The sequence below is a fragment of the Heptranchias perlo genome, chromosome 34 (assembly GCF_035084215.1).
Source record: "Heptranchias perlo isolate sHepPer1 chromosome 34, sHepPer1.hap1, whole genome shotgun sequence".
NCBI lineage: Eukaryota > Metazoa > Chordata > Chondrichthyes > Hexanchiformes > Hexanchidae > Heptranchias > Heptranchias perlo.
Window position 1 is genome coordinate 1622776 of NC_090358.1, and position 21535 is coordinate 1644310.

General features: G+C 42.1%; 1 protein-coding gene across 6 annotated transcripts in view; it reads right to left on the bottom strand.

Moving 5' to 3' along the window:
- Positions 1–869: 869 nt before the first annotated feature.
- The window catches only part of dennd4a (DENN/MADD domain containing 4A), a 113988-nt gene continuing 93322 nt past the window's right edge, over positions 870–21535 (bottom strand). For 3 of the 6 annotated variants that reach the window (XM_067971256.1, XM_067971259.1, XM_067971255.1), the window contains 12 exons: positions 19009–20186; positions 18420–18639; positions 17679–17785; positions 12875–13050; positions 11530–11700; positions 8695–8893; positions 7694–7948; positions 6257–6374; positions 4420–4446; positions 3740–3902; positions 3196–3260; positions 870–2072 (listed from right to left, as the gene is read on the bottom strand). In XM_067971256.1, the coding sequence (XP_067827357.1) occupies positions 1936–2072; positions 3196–3260; positions 3740–3902; positions 4420–4446; positions 6257–6374; positions 7694–7948; positions 8695–8893; positions 11530–11700; positions 12875–13050; positions 17679–17785; positions 18420–18639; positions 19009–20186 (2816 nt within the window). In that variant the 3' untranslated portion in view covers positions 870–1935. The remainder of the gene's footprint in view (positions 2073–3195; positions 3261–3739; positions 3903–4419; positions 4447–6256; positions 6375–7693; positions 7949–8694; positions 8894–11529; positions 11701–12874; positions 13051–17678; positions 17786–18419; positions 18640–19008; positions 20187–21535) is intronic. The other 3 variants (XM_067971260.1, XM_067971258.1, XM_067971257.1) reach the window with 2 other exon arrangements.

Below are 21535 nucleotides of genomic sequence, written 5' to 3' on the forward strand. Positions count from 1 at the left end.
CACTGGGGTTTTCCTCACCTCATGTCTGTTGTAGACTCACTGATAGAGATTGATTGTTATGATTAGTCATCAACTCCATTATCATACTACCATGTGACTACCAGTATGGTAAAAGGTGAACTAGATGTACCTTGGTCTTTTTTCATCCTATATAGGTCAAACATGACTGAATTAACAAACACAACAATAAATTGAATATAGTCATAAGGTACAACATTCTAATAAATATCAGCGATGCGTTGGCCTTGTGTACATGAAGTGATCAGTCTTACCTAATGTGCCGACTACAGTTGGTCCTGGTACAGCCTAGATTTTGTGCTCAAGTCTCAGGAGTGAGGCTTGAATCCACAACTCTCCGACTCAGAGGCAAGAGTGCTATCATTGAGCTAAGGCTAACACCAAATGCAGTAGGAACAGGTGATAAAAAAGGAGCAAGATATCTCTTTTTAATAACCTATAGGAATATGGAGCTATGGAGATGAACACAGTTTCCATTTAAAGTCATGTTCTTTCAGACAGACCAAGCTTTAAAATTCTATTTGTGTGAGGCAACTGCAGGTGGTTGGTCTGTATTAATTAATAAGCCTCTGCTAATGTACCTTGGCTGCGTTCCATCAGTTTTTTTTTGGAAGAGGGCAGGTTTAGAAGTCTTTTTATATAAAATTCTTTATTTTACAGAAACCACATCAAGAGTCAAACCCCAAACCCTTCGACCTTTTGCCTTTGTGAAGATCTAACTAAAGTACACAAAACCCTACCGTGTCATACAACGTTGCCAAGATGTTAAATAAAAACACTGCAGCATAAAAATATTCTATTAGACATCACAGTTTGGTTTTCAAAGTCACAAATCCGACAGTAACAGATAATTCAAAAAGTGTTATTTAATAAGCTAATAAATACAATTTAACTTTCCCATAGGAAACTGATTTTTAAACAAAAAATGAGAGTCTACACACACATTATCTTTGATCTCAATCAACTTCTTTTCAACTAGTACTGAACAAATATATTTTAAACAGACAACATGTCTCTCTGACCTTAAAACAATACAGCCCCCAAGGCCTTTTTGCTGGATTGCCTCTTCCTCTCCCTTTCAGAACAGGGACTCAAAAGGTCTAATGTGATGTATCATATCTCTCTATCTGATGGCTGGGTACCTCAAAAACTGCAAAGCAACTTCTAAAAGGAACATATTGCACCACATTATATATGTATCAAGCATACTTTAAAGCTGCATCATATAAGTATATATAATTATAAAGGTAGATAGCATCAAAAGATTTCATTATTTAAATATACAAATACTGAAAAGTACATTTTTATGTGAAAAACATGTCACTTTTACGCAAAGTGCCTCTGCTACACATACCTCTTCTATGAACATTTATACAATTCAGATTGAAAGTACTTCTAAAAAGGAACATACGGGTAACAGACTTGATGAGATACAATGGTAACCAGGGCCATTATGTACACAGTAGCAGCATATTCTGAAGTGCTGAGCTCTCCATTGTCTATGCAATCTTTCTTGTTAACCTGACCCAGTAGCACTATATAATACAAAACTATTTAAAATACCATTTAATTATATTTACATAGCTTTCAATTTTAATATATTTCCTGTACAATTCCCTGTCTTTTAACCACCGAGAAGTTTTAGACGAAAGGTCATCGACTTGAAACGTTAATTCTGTTTCTCTCTCCATAGATGCTACCTGACCTATTGAGTACTTCCAAAGTTTTCTGTTTTTATTTCAGATTTCCAGCATCCACAGTATTTTGCTTTTGTTGATGAAGTTTTAGAAGTTACCACAATTTAATGACATTATATTTGGAGACACCGGGTATTGAACTTTCAATGCACGAGGCGCACTGTGGTAGTTACACATCAGTGACGTCACCCTACAGTGATGGTAATATCAATCAGGATTCCTAGAGGTAGGGTTCACCGAAGATCCTGCGACACTCCATAACTCCAGAGCTGGGAGGCCGGTCACAATTATGGGTCAGCTTCACCTGGCTGGGGGTTAGCTGATCATATGCCATCTTATACTCTCGGTCAAATGCATCTATTAAAATACAGAATGTCAGTAGTAGAAACAATGCATATTAACACATTAAAGAAAGGAAACGTGAAGAATGAAGCAAAAATATTTAAAATGAACATGATTTTTTACAACTTATTTTGCAGTTTGATATAAATAATATATACAATCCTGGTCACTCATTTAAAATGAAATTTTCTTGTAGCTTTACTGGTTTTAAGCAACAGATTTACTGAGCCATTTGCTGTGTAACTAGAATGAAAGGCTAAATCTTTGAGATGAGCGTTTGTCTCTGGCAGAATGAAGCAGCGAGCTGCACCGGCTGACAAAATGCCCCCTCAGAGGGTCACGCAGGGACCAACTGACTGATCACATGTGCCCCTCCACCAGAACCCGGGGAGGGAGAGGAGACAGAGTGGGAAAGGTTGGGACAGCAGAAACACCCCGCAATGCAAAGTTTTTGCTGGGCAGGTAATTGCCCTGTCACAGGGAGACATCGCGAAGAGAGAGTTTTATCAGTAAATAACTTGTGGCATTCATGGCACCTCATGTAACTTAGTGCGCTCCACTTATACGCAACATGGGTAGACAAAAGCTGTTTTCTCCAAAACCAACACATTGAAAGTAATGCATGTTTTACTGGTTAAATTGAATGGGAAGATTAGTGTGTCGGCATAGCTCTTCACTTAAACTAAAAGGAATTGAAGGAAATATGGGTAAATTAGCCACACTGTGACCATAGCCGGAATCATTTTACTCTCCATGGGCCTGAGCTAGTGAAACAAACTGTTAATCAGAGATTGTTGCCAGTAGTCTGGTGTTTTATCTCAGTTTATTTATGACTAAATAGTCTACTTTAGAGGTTATTTATCTGACTGAGGAATAAAACTTAGAAGTATCTTCTTGGGTGCACTGACAGGCAGTGACGGTTCTTCCCAAGTTCTGACACACATCAGTTAACCTAGACTAATCAGGTCAGCACATTATAAAAGGATTGTCCTGTGTACACAATGAACAGCCAGGAATCTATAACTTTTACACTATGAGTACTGCTAAGCTTTTGTCCCAGTGGGATACCAGGGCACTGGATTCTTCCAGTTCGGAATGATCAGTTAGGAAAAATTTTAAACATTGTAAGAAACTTTACCTATATCAATGTTGTCCTTCCCAAGTGCCACAAGTGAGAGGAACAGAATCTCTCTGTATAAACTCCTTCAAAGAAGAAATAAAATAAATATACATTTTTTAAAAATAGCTAGAAATTGAAATTATCCAAAGCCTACAGCACATCTTGTAAAACCAGCCTTTTAGTGTTTAGTCAGTTACACGCTGACTTAACCAACTGAGCATCAGCTCTAAATTTTTTCATTTGCTGTTTCTGTTTAGCTCAGCTTCATGGTCCTCAAGGTAAGTAATGATAAAAGCCCACACTTGACAGAATGGAAGACTACAGAAGGAGGACAGCTGCAGATGGGGATTAAGACATGGATCCCATGCACCCATCTATTGCCCAGGTCTTCGAGTTCGTCCAAGTCTCAACTTAGCAACTGGTCAAGTCCGAACCAATTCAGAATTTACGAGGATTAATGCTTGAAATAAAATTCACTGAATTGAGATGCTTGAAACAATAAACAAAGTATACTCTGTGATTATTATATAATAGGTCTATTCAGAAAAGTCACCTTGCTTACCGTTGCCTTTTAAAATTTGGTTGAGTGCTCAGCACCTCCAGAATCTGACTCATTGGCTTATAGATGTCATTCATCTGAATACTCTTCACAACGCTATCTAGAAAATCTTTGTTAAATAACTGGCCTTCATCTCGCAGAGAGTGAACAAGGGGATGTTTCTTAGCTGCAAGTGAAAAAAATTCATTCGTATTAATTTCAAAATGAATCATTTTGAACATGTGTAAAGTTTAAGAATCATTAAAATTCTGTTTTGCAGTCCGTACACAGATTGAAATGTGAGGTGACTTGTTGCACAGTGCACAAGCTATTACAGACACTGGCTGATGGGGGGGGTTAAACAGTCCCTGGCAGGCTGGCAAAAGTTGAATATTTTCATAATATTCTATACAAAGTTGGATTTATAGAAGGCTTGTATTTTGGAACATTCACACTATACATTTACAAAATCTGTGCAGTTTAAAAGCAGTAGATGGTAAAGAAATTAGAAACACAGTAATTCACACTTAGTGGCACAGATTTCATTATTAAATAAGAAAAAACACTGCAGTTAAGCAATAAAATCAACAGAAAAATAATGACTTGCAGGCATTTTATCTAAAAGTAATGAAACTTCTATTTAAAAGATAATAAGTAAATGGAATTAGTGCTGACAAAAGATGAAGAACAAATTTGACACTCACTCTCAAATAAAAGAGTGTAATTAAGACCTGTGAACACAGAGAAAGTTCTGTTAGCTGCATTAAGAACAAATGGACTTCAGAAACCAACTACACTCAAGCTGCTGCTTAGTCACACTTTAACTTCACCTCTTTTATACACAATTCCTTTACATTCACAGGCACCAGGCATTATTTCCCAATTGATAGGCTGTGAATGTGACCTACTCTCTAATCTTACTCTAACTCCCCCGACTGCTTGGCCCAGATAAAGTAATCGTGGTGTTCAGGAACTCGAGCAGATTTTTAGGTGAGGATAGAAACCCCCAACTATTTTTCCAGAGTAACTGAACAATGTTGACTGAAGCACAGAGCCTGCTGCTGGTTTTGCGACTCAGATTCCTCAACAGCAAAATGTAAAAAAAACTTCTCAAATGCCTGAAGCTCCAACTCTCCCAGTCTGCAAGAAGGCAACCAAGCAGTAGTTAAATTAAAGTTAAAAGACATTTGCCATTCTCATCAGTGTGAAGCTGTCGGCAACAAAATCAAATTTGTGACATTAAAACGAAAAGCAAACGGTTAACGTTAAATCTCTGAAATCAAAACCTTAAAGATTAACCAAATAGCAGAGGAGTTTACTGCAGTGCTTTGGAAGTGTCTGAGTCGTCAAAAATATTGCATGCAAGGCATATGATGAAGATGGTCTCATCATTCACCATCCAAAGATCTTCAATGTTTGGGAACTCAGGGTTCGACACAAGCAAGATTTTGTATTTAGACTGTGTTTTAGTGTTGGATGATGATTACAGCTAATGCAGAGATTCAACTAGAACTGCATTTACATACTGCCCCCCACACAAAACATTCCATAAACCGAAAGATACTGAAAAGCCCATAAAACATTGAGAATTAAGCTCAAGTCTTGGCAAGCAAACTTACATATGCTGTGATGCACATTATACAATCAACAACTTGCATTTATAGAGCACCTTCAACTTAAGAAAATGTCTCAAGGCAATTCGCAAACGCGTAATCAGTCAAAAATTGACACCGAGCCAAAGAAGGAGCTATGAGGAGGGGCGACTAAAAGCCTGGTCAAAGGTAGGTTTTAGGGAGGGCCTTACAAGATGGGAAGGGGGTGGGGGGGGGGGGGGGGGAGGAGATTAGGGAGGGAATTCCAGAGCTTATAGCCTAGACGGCTGAAGGCACAGCCATCAATGGTGGGGCAAAGCAAATTGGGGATGCACAAAATGCCAGAGTTAGAGGAACACAAAGTTTTCGTGGGTTGTAGGGCTAGAGGAGGTTACAGAGATAGAGAGGGGACAGGTAACGGAGAGATTTGACCATGGGGGTGAGAATTTTTAATGTGAGGTGTTGCCGGACCGGGAGCCAATGTAGGTCAGCGAGCACAAGGGTGATGGGTGAGTGATTTGGTTTGAGTTAGGATACGGGCAGCAGAGTTTTGGATGAGCTTAAGTTTACGGAGAGTGGAGAATGGGAGGCTGGCCAGGAGAGCATTGGAATAGTCGAGTCTGGAGGTGACAAAAGCATGGAAATACAATTAGTTCCAGCTGCATATTTGATGATTTTAAAAAATTCTCATCAGCAGCAAGCCCTTTTAAAAAAAAGTTTAAAATTGGTAGGGAGGGGTGATCACACCCAGTTAGGGAACCGAGTTAATATCAGTACATACTACCACCTACACAGAATACTTCAGCAATCTCATAATTTCAACAATATTTCAGTTATGTAATTCTGCGATCAAATGAACAATGACCTCATTATTACTGTTTTTTTTACTAGTTCCTTTTTCCTGATACAATCTCAAGACATTATCTGTTAAACATGATCTTCCACTCACTCTTAGCATTCCAGAGGATATAGAAAGGCTGGCTGGGATCTTGATGCAACTTCAGATTGTCCCACAGCATCTGAATTAGAACATGTTTACTGTCTTCTGACATCCAGCTCCGAGGGATCTGTAAAATACAGTACTGTTACTATATGTAAGAGATTCAACAGCAGTACGAGAAACAGTTCTCAGCTCAGGGAAAACATACACTGAAAACTATACTAATTAATTATGCTAAATAAAACAGCAATCTCTGGAGATTATGAGCTGGGACACGGCTACACAAAGGGATTTTTTTTTTATTCGTTCATGTGATGTGGGCGTCGCTGGCAAGGCCAGCATTTACTGCCCATCCCTAATTGCCCTCGAGAAGGTGGCGGTGAGCCGCCTTCTTCAACCGCTGCAGTCCGTGTGGTGAAGGTGCTTTAGGTAGGGAGTTCCAGGATTTTGACCCAGCGACGATGAAGGATTAACAAATTTGTAAGTGGAGCAATTCTATCTTTCATAGCCTGAGCTCAACATACATCCTGATCAGTATCCCTTCCTGAACCAACAGCACCAAAATCGGATTAACTTTGCATTCATCTCAATGCTGTTTATGGGACTTCACTGTGTGAAAATTAGTGCCAGATTCATACAATGCACAATGTAATTCATTGTATATTAATCATTTTGGGATGTTCCTGAGGAGTGTGATAAGCACTATATAAATGCAAATTCTACTTAAGTTCTTTCCCGTGATGGCTGCTGAAAAGCCTCTGAGTGGGTGGTGGATGACAACAGAATTGGGCTTAGTTGTGATGCCTTCCATTGTCGTTTAGCTTGCCAACATTGTCACGTTCGTATGACGAGTTACCACCTGAGTGAAGGACTGGTGGGCTACTGGCACCAGTCTGCACCTTCCAAAGAGGCAGAAAATGAGAGGGACTCATTTGGTCAGCTGTTTCAAAGAGCTGGCACAGGCATGATGGGCTGAATGGCCTCCTTCTGTGCTGTATCATTCTATGATAAATGTAATAAACTGGATTCAGGTAGTAACATGTCTCAGCTGTTTTAGATGTCAACTTTAGGTGTTCACCTTAATAAGCAGCTGGTTGTTGGTCTGCACTTTTAATTTATAGTCTTCTGTTGTCAATAAAATTTTAGTAAAGCATGATTTTTTTTTGGACCATGGCCCACTAACCCATTTGTCCAATTACAGACTTTGTCCGTACAAACTTGGGTTACATCGGAGGAAAAACATTTTGAGCTGTGTAGCAGCAGGATGAAGAACTGCTGGTTACAGGTCTACTAATGGTGGTGGTGGTGGGAACAATTTGAATTAACAGTGCCGCGCAGTATTAAAGCGCATTGGCTCACACCACCGATTGCGAGAGGAAAAATTATGCAAGTCTCTAAATGAGCCTAGTGACATCACTGAAGTCGCTTTCCACGCCATTGCCTTACCGTCACACCCTTGTTGCAGTGTTCTGAAGTTAGTATGAGTCCTGGTAAATTGGTGGGCAGATCAATGCGGCGGAAATACCACACCAAATTCCAGAATACTATTGGATGGTGATCCACAAATGTCGCCATGCATATCACTTGATCACCTTCATTCTCAAGCAAACTTTCCAGCTCTTTCCACAACACCAAGGGGCTCAAGTATGGAACCGTTATAGGATCAGGATTAGATAATTGCCATTCCAAGCCTAATGGATCCTAGAAAAATAAATAACAATGGCGGTGAGTTTTTTTTCCATAAGGACGGTGACTCAGACTGTCTTAAAATTAAAACAAGGAATAAATTCCAAAAATAAGTCATGAGTATTAAAATAAAAGCAAACGCAATGAGTACTTTCAGTAGAATAATTGACATAGGTGGCCTTCTACACTTTCTCTTTCGATTTGCAAATGCACGAATGATGAACCAGTGAACTTGCGGAAAGAATCACCATGAGTGATTCCTCAACCCTGACCTTCCATTTTAACCTGCCCTCAGGGGCTCCCACTCACTAATTATGCCATATTGGAAAGTGCATCAATAATTACTCAAATACATACATTTAAAGCTTCCTCAAAATCTATTGTTTAAAGGGGAAGGAAAGTCTGTTGGGAGTACTAAGTATTCCTCTTTAACAGATTAGGAGAATTTTGACTGATACTTGAAACGTCAATTTTCCAACCAGCATGGAGTTTGACTTTGTAGTGTGCCACAAAAACATGGGGAGGGCTTTGAACAAAAAGTACTTCCAGTAGACATTCCTTTCCCTTTACTGAACCCACTCAATCCCAATTATCCTGCATGCAGCTGTGAATCATACGCAACTCCAATATGAAAAGATGGAAAAGTAGAAACAAAATAAAACTGGGTCATTCTATAGTTAGCTTTCTATCTGAATCTCCAAAGACTTTAGAAATGACATAGGTCTTGTCCCTTTTTCTCACCCTTACATTAAGCCACATACCGTTGAATCATTGAGGTTTGTTGGTAGGCTGCCTGTTGGAACAGTGTGAATATGTCTGCGAGTGCCAGCCTCCTCGGCTACAGAGCCAAATGCACTGATGCTTCTCGCAATTGGGTGCCCCAAGGAAATGGGCTCACTGATCCTGTGCCATCTCTCCGAAGGGATCTGAATGCATCTTGCTGACGAAGGCTGGACACTTCTGGCAAAAAAGAAATAGGCACATGAAATTCTCATAAAAATCGAATTACAGTTTAATCCTGATGAATGTGTAAACATTTCTATACAAATGTTATCGGGCTCGAGAATCAAGGTTTCAACAAGCTGTCCAAAAGCATCAATTGACAATTTTTTGTTCTACGTGTGATTTAAATAATTTATTTAGTAATTCAACCTAAATAAAGTCGGAAAAGTTACAACAAAATCTATATTTTACAAAAATGCTGACTTCTAAAATCTGCTGTTATTTCTAGGTAACATTTGGCCGGGAAATGATTGTACTTAGCGTGCTAGCATTAAAAACCAGATTATTACCCTTCAATGTGGGGAGGACGCATTCGTTAAAATAATTTCCCTATACCCTCTGTTTAATAATAACTAGGGTGCTTCCCTCTCACTTAAAACCAGATGGGGTTCACATTGACTTCCCACTTGTAATATTTATTACATTACAACTGTGACAACACTTCAAAAGCACTTCATTGGCTGTAAAGTGCTTTGGGATGCCCTGAGGTTGTGAAAGGCATTACAGATATGCAAGTCTTTCTTTTTTCTGCTCACTCGCAAAGTCTTCATCTCTCCCTGCCCCCATCAAATAAGCCAGGCCACAGGATTCCTCCCACTTTCCAAGCTGAATTCAAACTGAGCTGTTCTACTCTCACTATACATCTCGTGGTATTGTACTCATTCTGAAGGTTTGTACACGTGCAAATGTTAACTATTTTCTGCTCAGTTTCCTCTGATTTCTTTAGCATTACACTAATATACTGGTTATTGTTCTTAGGGAAGTTTTTCCACGCTGAATCTTCGAATTTGCAACAGTAAGCACCATTCTGCATTCTGTCTCATTTATTTATCTGTGACACAGTATCAATTTCATGAGGAACTGTGCGACAGAATTCTCCATTCTTTCCTTGCGAATGCACAAATAACGTGGTTCGATAGCAATGGCAATGTAGCTTATTTGACTAAGTACAGGGTATTTAATTTTCTACAGTCGCTACTTAAAGCAGAGGGGCAATGTGGTGAAGTGGGCTGGGGATCTTCGTAGCACTATGCTGACAAGTCCACATCAAAGTTAACGGAGTATAATTAGGCTACAATCCATGAGTTCTTCCCAGTACAGAGCCAACACAGAGTCATTTCTTAATTTACGGGCAGACAAAGTACGCAACAGACAGCTGAGCGTGGTTTCAAGCCCATGGGATACAGGGAAATGTGGCGAATTGGATCCAAAATTGGCTCAGTAACAGGAAACAAAGGGTAAAAAGTCAATGGATGTCTTTGCAAATGGAAATCCGTTTCCAGTGGTGTGCCACAGGGCTCAGTATTGGGTCCCTTGCTGTTTGTGGTATATATTAATGATTTGGACTTGAATGTAGGGGGCATGATTGGCAAATTTGCAGATGACACAAAAATTGGCCGTGTAGTTGATAGTGAAGAGGATAGCTGTAGACTCCAAGAAGATATCAATGGGTTGGTGGAGTGGGCAGAAAAGTGGCAAATGGAGTTCAATGGAGAAGTGTGAGGTAATGCACTTAGGGAGGGCAAACAGTAAAAGGGAATACGCAGTAAATGGGAATATATTGAGAGGGGTAGAGGAAGTGAGACCTTGGAGTGCATGTAAACAGGTCCCTGAAGGTGGCAGTACAAGTAGATAAGGTTGTGAAGAAGGCATACGGAATGCTCTCCGTTATTAGCCGAGGTATAGAATACAAAAGCAGGGATGTAATGATGGAACTGTATAAAATGCTGGTAAGGCCACAGCTGGAGTATTGTGCGCAGTTCTGGTCACCACATTACAGAAGGAAGCAATTGCTCTGGAGAGAGTGCAGAGAAGATTTATAAGAATGTTGCCAGGGCTTGAAAATTGCATTTACGAGTAGAGATTGGATAGACTGGGGTTGTTTTCCTTGGAGCAGAGGAGGCTGAGGGGAGATTTGATTGAGGTGTACAAAATTATGAGGGGCCCAGATAGAGTAGACAGGAAGTACCTGTTTCCCTTGCAGAGAGTTCAAGAAGTAGAGGACATAGATTTAAGCTGATTGGCGGAAGGATTAGAGGGGACATGAGGAAAAACTTTTTTACCCAGAGGGTGGTGGGTGTATGGAATTCGCCGCCCGAATTGGTGGTAGAGGCAGGGACCCTCAATTCTTTAAAAAGTACCTGGACCTGCACCTAAAGTGCTGTAAGCTGCAGGGCGACGGACTGGGTGCTGGAAGGTGGGATTAGAATGGGCACCTGGTTGTTCTTCGAGCCGGCGCGGACACGATGGGCTGAATGGCCCCCTTCTGTGCTGTATCTTTTCTACTGTTCTATGAAATCACCATCGTTAAACCAGTGCTATATCAGTCTTGGATTGAGAGATCTGAATCCCTTATTATCTTGTTGACTATTGACTTTCTTTTGTATCTGAAATAATGAGGAAACATCTGCTCTTGTGCAACTGAAAGCAGTTTGTTGAAGTGCAGAGGTGTGAAAACACAGCTCTTTAACTTGCAGCCACAAAACGGTACAGCTGAAACGCAAGTTGGTTTCCACTGTGCCAATCTGAAAGGCCGACAGGATGGGTGGACATCCTCTGCCCAGACCTCTGATTTAGCATGTCATGATATTTACCCTTGTTTGTTTGGAACTTCTTGCACTGTAATACATGGAGACTGAGGCTTGCTAACGTCGATTACACCCGGACCAGGTGGGGAGACCACAAAGTTCTTAGTCCCTGGACAGGATGGTACAGACTGCAAACTCTGCATACTTTCTGCAGAAGCACTGGATTTCAGAAAATACCTAAATAAATTAAAAACATTAAAGTGTATCTTTTTTGTATTTGGTTATTTCCTAAATAACAAGTACTAACAAGCCAGTCAATTTAAACTCGGAGAAAAAAAACAAATCTGAAATTAAAATGCTGAAAACGCCATCAGTTAAGACTTTCTTTGATTCAGTTCAACTCATGAGCTTATTCTACAACAACACTGGGCTCTGAAGCTCCCACTCGCGGAGGCCCATCAGTGACACAGGTATCACACTACAAACCTTCTCCCAAACACAATAAAGCACTACATCATAAATGAACTGTGAGAGTTATCCCAAAAATAAACTAGTGAATTTGTGTGTCATTTCTGGAAGTATCTAAGACTAAATGCATCTGCACTGGCTGATGAATTGGCCTCGTGCCATCAGACTGACATTGGTATCCCAGGATTTTAAGGCTGGTAATTTTTTTTTATACTCGGGATGTGGGGACATTGGCAAGGATATATTTATTGCTCAACCCTAGTGGCCCTTCTTCTTGAAGTGATTGTTTGTACAATTGAGTGGCTAGGTAAACTACTTCAGAGGCTATTAAGATGTAGTGTGGACCAGACTGGGTAGGGATGGCAGGTTTCCTTCCTTGAAGGACATTAAAAGTTCCTGATTGCAAATGGCCAACACTACGCTAAAGCTGAATTTCCTCATAAATTTTTTGATCTCATTGTGTGAACAGTGAGTGTTTCCTACCAGAAATCCTAACTGAACAGCACATTGCGACAAGTCAGGCTCATAAATTGAAATTAGATTACTGAATTGGATCTTTTTCATCTGAATATCCATAGCATTTGTGCACCACATGTTCAAATGCTACCTTTTACTGAGTAGAGGTTGCAAACCAAACTCTTTCACTGAATCTTTCAAGACTCCCAAACTAGGAAACTCTGGGGGGGGGCAGGGCTTTGCAGTTTTCACACTGCTCAAGCACCTTTATTGACAATCAGAGTGACACTGAAGGAGCCTATGAAGATGTAGGTGACCTGGTATGTCCTACTTCCAAGCAACGGGGAGTAGGGTAGATGATTCTTGGACTCGGGGACGAGAAAGAAAACAAAAAGAAAATATTTAAACAATTCCGAGAGAAAATTAAATAGTGAGTTGTACTTCTTTTATTCACATTTTATACCATCATGTTCCATAAACAAATTACCTGCCAGGCCCTCGTAGATCTCGGATTTCAATACCCAGGAAAGGAAGGAACAAATTGCCACAAAATGGACATGTCGTATTGAGGTTAGAGTCATCTGCTGTCCAGCCAGCCATTATTTCCTCGTCGTACACCAGCGAGTCACAAGTTCGACATCGGGAACAGCTGGAGATTAGAATCTGAAACAACATGAACAATAAGCACGTTTTCTCTGTAATTCTGTTTCAAAGAAGAAAAAAGACTTTCAAATTCCCAACAATTGTGATTTCATGGAATGAAGTTCAGTAGAAGAGTGCCAACATGAAATGCTGGTCCTGATATCAATAACTACTTGCAATAATTATCACACACTTGGCTCACCTAGAGTTACATTTTTGTTAAAGGAACAAACTGCTCCTCAGACAGAAATTCTAGGTTAAAAAAAATTCATTTTCTCCTAATTGAAAGAAATTAACTATTTCTCTTAGTTTCCTCCTCTTTTTTTTATTCGTTCATGGGATGTGGGCGTCGCTGGCAAGGCCGGCATTTATTGCCCATCCCTAATTGCCCTTGAGAAGGTGGTGGTGAGACGCCGACTTGAACCGCTGCAGTCCGTGTGGTGAAGGTTCTCCCACAGTGCTGTTAAGAAGGGAGTTCCAGGATTTTGACCCAGCGACGATGAAGGAACGGCGATATATTTCCAAGTCGGGATGGTGTGTGACTTGGAGGGGAACGTGCAGGTGGTGTTGTTCCCATGTGCCTGCTGCTCTTGTCCTTCTAGGTGGTAGAGGTCGCGGGTTTGGGAGGTGCTGTAGTGCATCCTGTGGATGGTACACACGGCAGCCACTGTGCGCCGGTGGTGAAGGGAGTGAATGTTTAGGGTGGTGGATGGGGCGCCAATCAAGCGGGCTGCTTTGTCCTGGATGGTGTCGAGCTTCTTGAGTGTTGTTGGAGCTGCACTCATCCAGGCAAGTGGAAAGTATTCCATCACACTCCTGACTTGTGCCTTGTAGATGGTGGAAAGGCTTTGGGGAGTCAGGAGGTGAGTCACTCGCCGCAGAATACCCAGCCTCTGACCTGCTCTTGTAGCCACAGTATTTATATGGCTGGTCCAGTTAAGTTTCTGGTCAATGGTGACCCCCAGGAAGTTGATGGTGGGGGATTCAGCGATGGTAATGCCGTTGAATGTCAAGGGGAGGTGGTTAGACTCTCTCTTGTTGGAGATGGTCATTGCCTGGCACTTGTCTGGCGCGAATGTTACTCTCCACTTATCAGCCCAAGCCTGGATATTGTCCAGGTCTTGCTGCATGCGGGCTCAGACTGCTTCATTATTTGAGGGCTTGCGAATGGAACTGAACATTGTGCAATCATCAGCGAACATCCCCATTTCTGACCTTATGATGGAGGGAAGGTCATTGATGAAGCAGCTGAAGATGGTTGGGCCCAGGACACTGCCCTGAGGAACTCCTGCAATGTCCTGGGGCTGAGATGATTGGCCTCCAACAACCACTACCATCTTCCTTTGTGCTAGGTATGACTCCAGCCACTGGAGAGTTTTCCCCCTGAATCCCAATGACTTCAATTTTACTGGGGCTCCTTGGTGCCACACTCGATCAAATGCTGCCTTGGTGTCAAGGGCAGTCACTCTCACCTCACCTCTGGAATTCAACTCTTTTGTCCATGTTTGGACCAAGGCTGTAATGAGGTCTGGAGCCGAGCGGTCCTGGCGGAACCCAAACCGAGCATCAGCAAGCAGGTTATTGGTGAGTAAGTGCCGCTTGATAGCACTGTCGACGTCACCTTCCATCACTTTGCTGATGATTGAGCGTAGACTGATGGGGCGGTAATTGGCCGGATTGGATTTGTCCTGCTTTTTGTGGACAGGACACACCTGGGCAATTTTTCACATTGTCGGGTAGTTGCCAGTGTTGTAGCTGTACTGGAACAGCTTGGCTAGAGGTGCGGCTAGTTCTGGAGCACAAGACTTCAGCACTGCAGCCAGGATGTTGTCAGGGCCCATAGCCTTTGCTGTATCTAATGTGCTCAGCCGTTTCTTGATATCACGTGGAGTGAATCGAATTGGCTGAAGATTGGCTTCTGTGATGGTGGGGATATCGGGAGGAGGCCGAAATGGATCATCCACTCGGCAATTCTGGCTGAAGATGGTTGCAAACGCTTCAGCCTTGTCTTTTGCACTCACGTGCTGGACTCCGCCATCATTGAGGAATTGGATGTTTGCAGAGCCTCCTCCTCCCGTTAGTTGTTTAATTGTCCACCACCATTCACGACTGGATGTGGCAGGACTGCAGAGCTTTGATCTGATCCATTGGTTGTGGAATTGTTTAGCTCTGTCTATAGCATGTTGCTTCCGCTGTTTAGCATGCATGTAGTCCTGAGTTGCAGCTTCACCAGGTTGGCACCTCAATTTTAGGTACGCCTGGTGCTGCTCCTGGCATGCTCTTCTACACTCCTCATTGAACCAGGGTTGATCCCCTGGCTTGTTGGTAATGGTAGAGTGAGGAATATGCCGGGCCATGAGGCTACAGATTGTGCTGGAATACGATGCTGCTGCTGCTGATGGCCCACAGCGCCTCATGGATGCCCAGTTTTGAGCTGCTAGATCTGTTCTGAATCTATCCCATTTAGCACGGTGATAGTACCACACAACACGTTGGATGGTGTCCTCAGTGCGAAGACGTGACTTCGTCTCCACGAGGACTGTGCGGTGGTCACTCCTACCAATACTGACATGGACAGATGCATTTGCGACAGGTAGATTGGTGAGGACAAGTAAGTTTTTCCCTTATGTTGGTTTGCTCACCACCTGCAGCTGGCCCAGTCTGGCAGCTATGTCCTTCAGGACTCGGCCAGCTTGGTCAGTAGTGGTGCTACCAAGCCACCTTAGTGATGGACATTGAAATCCCCCACCCAGAGTACATTCTGTGCCCTTGCTACCCTCAGTGCTTCCTCCAAGTGGTGTTCAACATGGAGGAGGACTGATTCATCAGCTGAGGGAGGGCAGTAGGCGGTAATCAGCAGAAGGTTTCCTTGCCCATGTTTGACCTGATGCCATGAGATTTCATAGGGTCCAGAGTCAATGTTGAGGACTCCCAGGACCACTCCCTCCTGACTGTATATCACTGTACCGCCACCTCTGGTCGGTCTGTCCTGCCGGTGGGACAGGACATACCTAGGGATGGTGATGGAAGAGTCTGAGACATTGGCTGAAAGGTATGATTCTGTGAGTATGGCTATGTCAGGCTGTTGCTTGACTAGTCTGTGGGACAGCTCTCCCAATTTTGGCACAAGTCCCCAGATGTTAGCGAGGAGGACTTTGCAGGGTCAACTGGGCTTGGTTTGCCTTTGTCGTGTCCGATGCCAGGTGGTCCGTCCGGTTTTATTCTTATGATGACTTTTTTTAAGCGAGATTTTACAACTGAGTGGCTTGCTGGGCCATTTCAGAGGGCAATTAAGAATCAACCACATTGCTGTGGGTCTGGAGTCACATATAGGCCAGACCGGGTAAGGACGGCAGGTTTCCTTCCCTAAAGGACATCAGTGAACCAGATGGGTTTTTACGACAATCTGATACTTCTCCAATGCCCTTCTCACCAGCCTCGAGTGTAATAAATTGGATAGCCAGGTGGTGATGGTTAGAATATTAGAGTCTGATCTTCAGTTGCTTCTAAGCCTTTATTCACAGAGATCCACATCACCCTCTGTCCACCCCCTAGATAAGCTCTCATAAAAGGATAGAAGAGAGTCCCCAACTGATATGCACCCTCTGAATACAACTAACATTAATTGATATAAATCACATGGATACAATTAACCCAGAGCTCCACGCAAACTCCAACGCATCCAAACAGGTCCTGCTTGACCAAAACCCAAGCATTGCTGATCTTCACCGATTTCTCCAACACATCAAAATTCTTGCCCTCTTTTACAAATTGCTCTATGGTCTTGACCCATGTTACCTCTGGCCCAACATCCCTGCTCACACCCTACAGTCGACTGACTCTGGTCTCCGGTACGTCCTTCCCTCCCTCTGCTCCTCAGTTAGGGGCAGAGCTTTCAGCCATCTAGGTTCTAGCCTCTGGAGCTCCTTTCTTAACCTATTTGCTTTATTACTGCTGTACCTGCTTTTAAAATCCTCCTCAAAACCCATCTTTTCAACTGTTCCTCAGTCAACTCTCTGAAATCTTTCACTACCGTGTTTCTCTCCCGTGTAGCACCTTGGGACGTTTCATTGCATTAAAAGCACATATAAAGGCACTAGCAGAAAAAAGATTTACAAGGATAATACCAGCACTGAGAGGTTATAATTATCAGGAAAGACTGAACAGACCGGGGCTATTTTCTCTAGAAAAGAAAAGATTGAGGGGTGACCTAATAGAGGTCTTTAAAATTATGAAGGGGTTTGATACGGTAGACAGAGAAAATGTTCCCACTTGTGGGGGGTGGGTCCAAAACTAGGGGCCATAAATATAAGATAGTCACTAATAAATCCAATAAAGAATCTAGGAGAAACTTCTTTACCCAGAGAGTGGCTAGAATGTGGAACTTCCTACCACATGGAGCAGTTCAAGCAAACAGCAAAGATGAATTTAAGCGGAAGCTAGATAAGGAATAGAAGGATATGCTGATAAGGAGAAATGAAATAAGGCGGGAGGAGGCTCATGTGGAGCATAAACACCGGCACGGAGTTGGGCTGACTGGCCTGTTTCTGCGCTGTAAATGCAAGTTATTCTTCCAATACAAGTTCAAGCTGCTGTTGTTAAACAGAATCGGTGATAATTGAGAGAGCTGCGTGAGGAGCTCAGTTTACCTCCATGGCATAGTTTTGGAAGATACTGGTGCTGCTCGTATATTGAGAAGATCCTACATCTGATTTGTCTGGCAAAGGAAAGTTGGAACTTGTTGACTGAGCACTGCCTGAATACAAAACAAATCAGAGAGGTTAGAAGTAGCATCTTTTAAAAATGATCGATTTCACATTTTTTTTGGTTGAGGTTACATTCTAACCAACACCTACCAGGCTTTTAAGCGAACACTGAGTCATCCTATTATGGTAGGTTTCAAAAATGAGACCATTTTACAGCTGACCACTATTGAAGGGCTTATCTGTAGATCCTAGATTACTATAGATCACTTTAACCCAGTATACTTCTGACAGACACAGTCCGATGATGTAAGTTAAAACTATCTCCACTGAACACTTCTGTAGCCAGAAATCAGTTTTGTAGTCTCAGTTTTTAAAAAAAAAAACTGTATTTGCATTGCAGTTTAATTGGATCAAGCCAGTTTTATATTTGGAACTGTTACTGTTTTTATGGGTCGGATTCAAAATTGAAAATAGGCCCTGTGAACTTTTATAAAGATTAGCATCATAACACTTGGCAAATAAAATTTTACAGTATAATTCAGATTGCAATTTGTTACATTACACTGAGAAACAATTCAAATTGTTTATCAAAATGCAAATTCATACCACGTTGTTAAGAAGATGCCAACGAATGCATTATTCTGTGAGATATATGCTTTGCACGATGTCCTAGGCTTCACTTACCGACTTGTAATTGCTGCCTAGGTGTCCCATCATGGTTACCAGGGCTTTCCAAACTAGGCTGTCTCAGGCCCCATCCTCTGGCCTCGACTGCAGGCATGCTATCGCCTTGGGGTGAAGCTAGACGGTCTGAGTCATCGTATACCTCCTCATCTCCTAAGGACGATGCATCAGGATCCAGCGCTCCAATTGAGGAGATACTATTTCTCTCTGAATAACGTCCCTAAAAATTTAAGTCGAAACAAAAAATATTTTCAGTTTGTACTCAAAATAGAGATTATGCATTTTTCCTATGCATTACACTTACAAGAAGTCTTATTATCTGTGTACAGTAAAAAATACTATTTGTTAGACTGAAATATAACAGCAACTTGTAAGTTTATACTTTTTTTACACAATCTTAATGATTGAAATTTTTTTTTAAAGATCCCACATACAGCAAACTCTTCCAGAGATGTTTTGGCCTGAGACTATAACTGTAGGTGCCAGACTTTATGTGCAAGATCCTAAGTGCACATCTGTTCAGGATCCATCACCAAATTGTTTTAAATGCCCTGCACCATTTTAAAGTTCAAGTGGCAAGAAGTCCTACCTTGCCATTATCTTTGATGGGCACAGCATATGTTGCCAACTTGGTGTACCACTTGCTCGCCTTTTCTGCCACTCCCTTTCCAGCAGAGAACATGCTGTGTTTTAGTACATCGAGGGTGGGTGGCAGCAATGAGTCCAGTTTAAAAGGAGGTGGAGACATGAGGGTCAAAGCTCCACTTGTCTCTTGAGCTCCAACTCTCCTGTTGCTGCTTGGAGAGTATGATGGCGAGGACCACAGCCTGTCTCTTCGCTTGACATTGAAATCCCCTTTTGTGTGCGGTTGAAATGTCCTAGATCGAGAGAGTCCCGCTACTCTGGATGAACCTGAGGGAAGGCTAGATCTCCTTGATTCCTTTACTACAGGTAGTACTTTGAAATTGGCTCGTATTATCCTATTATCCTCTGGTTTTGAGAAATCCATGCTGGGTGTGCAGCTAGTCAAAGGACTACTCATGGAGTTCATGTACATCTCTATTTCTTCTGCCAAATTTCGCCGAGCTAAAGGAGTAGAGAGACATTTACCATAGTCTTCTTCCTCCTCTTTCTCTTGATCACTTTCTGCAACCAGAAGAGAAAGGGGGTCGTACCCTCTTCGAACCCCCCTTCTTTCAGCTAGTTTGATCCCCGCTCCTGCACTCAGACTCCTTTGCAATTGCTTGGGCTGAAACCCTCGACTCAGGTTTTGATTAGATTTCCCACTAGACTTTGCAATATCAGGTTCACTGTCCAGATCTTCCAAGTCGAAGATAGCAGTAGAGTCTGTTTTATCCTCTTCTATGTTGGTAGATGTTTCATCCAATTCATATGGTATGTCGTCGTCGCTCAGTTCCTTTTCTAGGTTTAAGCTGACCTGTTTGCGCATATGCCTGGGTTTGCCAATCTCTAGTGTGTTTGGTCTTGTGGCCATACGTAAAGCTGTCGAAAGTATTTTGGCATCAGCACCCAATTTTTCAGCAATTTCCCTGGGGTCAGTGTCTATGCTTCCTCTGTGCATCATAAGCCCTGCAAAAGCATCACCACTAAGATTGCGGTTCCTGCCTCCCCACACCATTTGTTCCTTCAAGCCAGTCTCCACAGCACTCTTGTGCCTCTTGCGTAAACTGTTGCTATGCATTGGTCCGGGATCAGGATAAGCAGCATTATCGAAGGATGTAGTAAACAGCAGTCCTGCCACATTTTCTGTAATCAGACATTAAATATTTACAAGCAATTGAAAGTTGTGTACAAATACAGAAATGTACTTTATTTTATTTCAAATTTGGAATAAACAGATTCTGATAAATATTTTTTCTTAAACTCCTTTCCCTCTTTATATCACAGCTGGCTGAAGGAACAGGCAAGCAACTTGCTCCCGAGCCTCAAGTGACATAGTGGTGTTGCAGGCTGCAGGAAGATTTTTTCTTTTTCCTCTTTGCACCTGACACTGCTCAATATATCCCTGATATCACAGGAAATGCACATGGGGAGTTACAAACACAAACTTGCATTTCTACCTCATGCCATTTGGAAAACGCACTGTTCACATCAGATCCACTTAAAAAAAAAATAGGATTATAATAGTTTATCAGACACCTTCAAGAACTTTGGGACATCAATTGGGAGTCAGTTACCCCCTAGTTTAGATATCCTACAATGATAAAATCTGTGCCATGTGATTTATGACATTGCTACTCTGTGCAGGCCTTGCCCTGACACTGGGGAAGGTTTATGGCCTGAATTATAAAGCTTCTATTGTCACTTTGTAGTAATTCAAGAGCAGGCATGAGCAGCTGTGTTAAAGATGCACTTGTGACTCTTCATCAACTGTACCCACACACTTCAGCTGTTCCAATGTTGCTGCCAGTTTCCAAATCTGTCCTGCAGTGTAAACCAGCCGAACTCGGCAGAATAGCAACTGATTCATAAGTGCAGTTACATTCAGTGGTTTTGCGATATAAAATATCAAATCAGAGCATTTGAGGTCAGTCTCAAAAATAATTCTGCAACGTCATTCTTACTATGCCAGCACCAGCATCAGTAATACAAAGGCGGCTCACCACCACCTTCTCAAGGGCGATTAGGGATGGGCAATAAATGCTGGCCTTGCCAGCGATGCCCACATCCCATGAACAAATAAAAAAAGAGATACAGGGTCTGTTGTTCTGCTGTTTTCTCGATTGCAGTGAGGGGTGACGGCTTGTCTGATGTAATCACACCCGCAGTGCTGAAGCATTACTCTTATGGCATTATGCTTCAGCCTCCATATTCTTTTCACAAAGGATGAGAGACTTGCAGAGCAACACACAGATGAATTAAAAGTGTACTTTACTAAACATGTTAAAAAAAATATCTATTTCTTATCAAAACAGGGGCTGTGACATCTTTTTAGCACCCTCAGGCCAAGCATTGCTCAGGCTAGGTGCAGAGTAAAACTTCCTCCACATTGCGCCATTAACACTCCTTACCTCCAACTCCAGAAGAGCACAACCTACTGTGTTAGTGGGAATTTTCCACTTCTCAACAGCCATCCATATCCCTTGAAGGCGTGG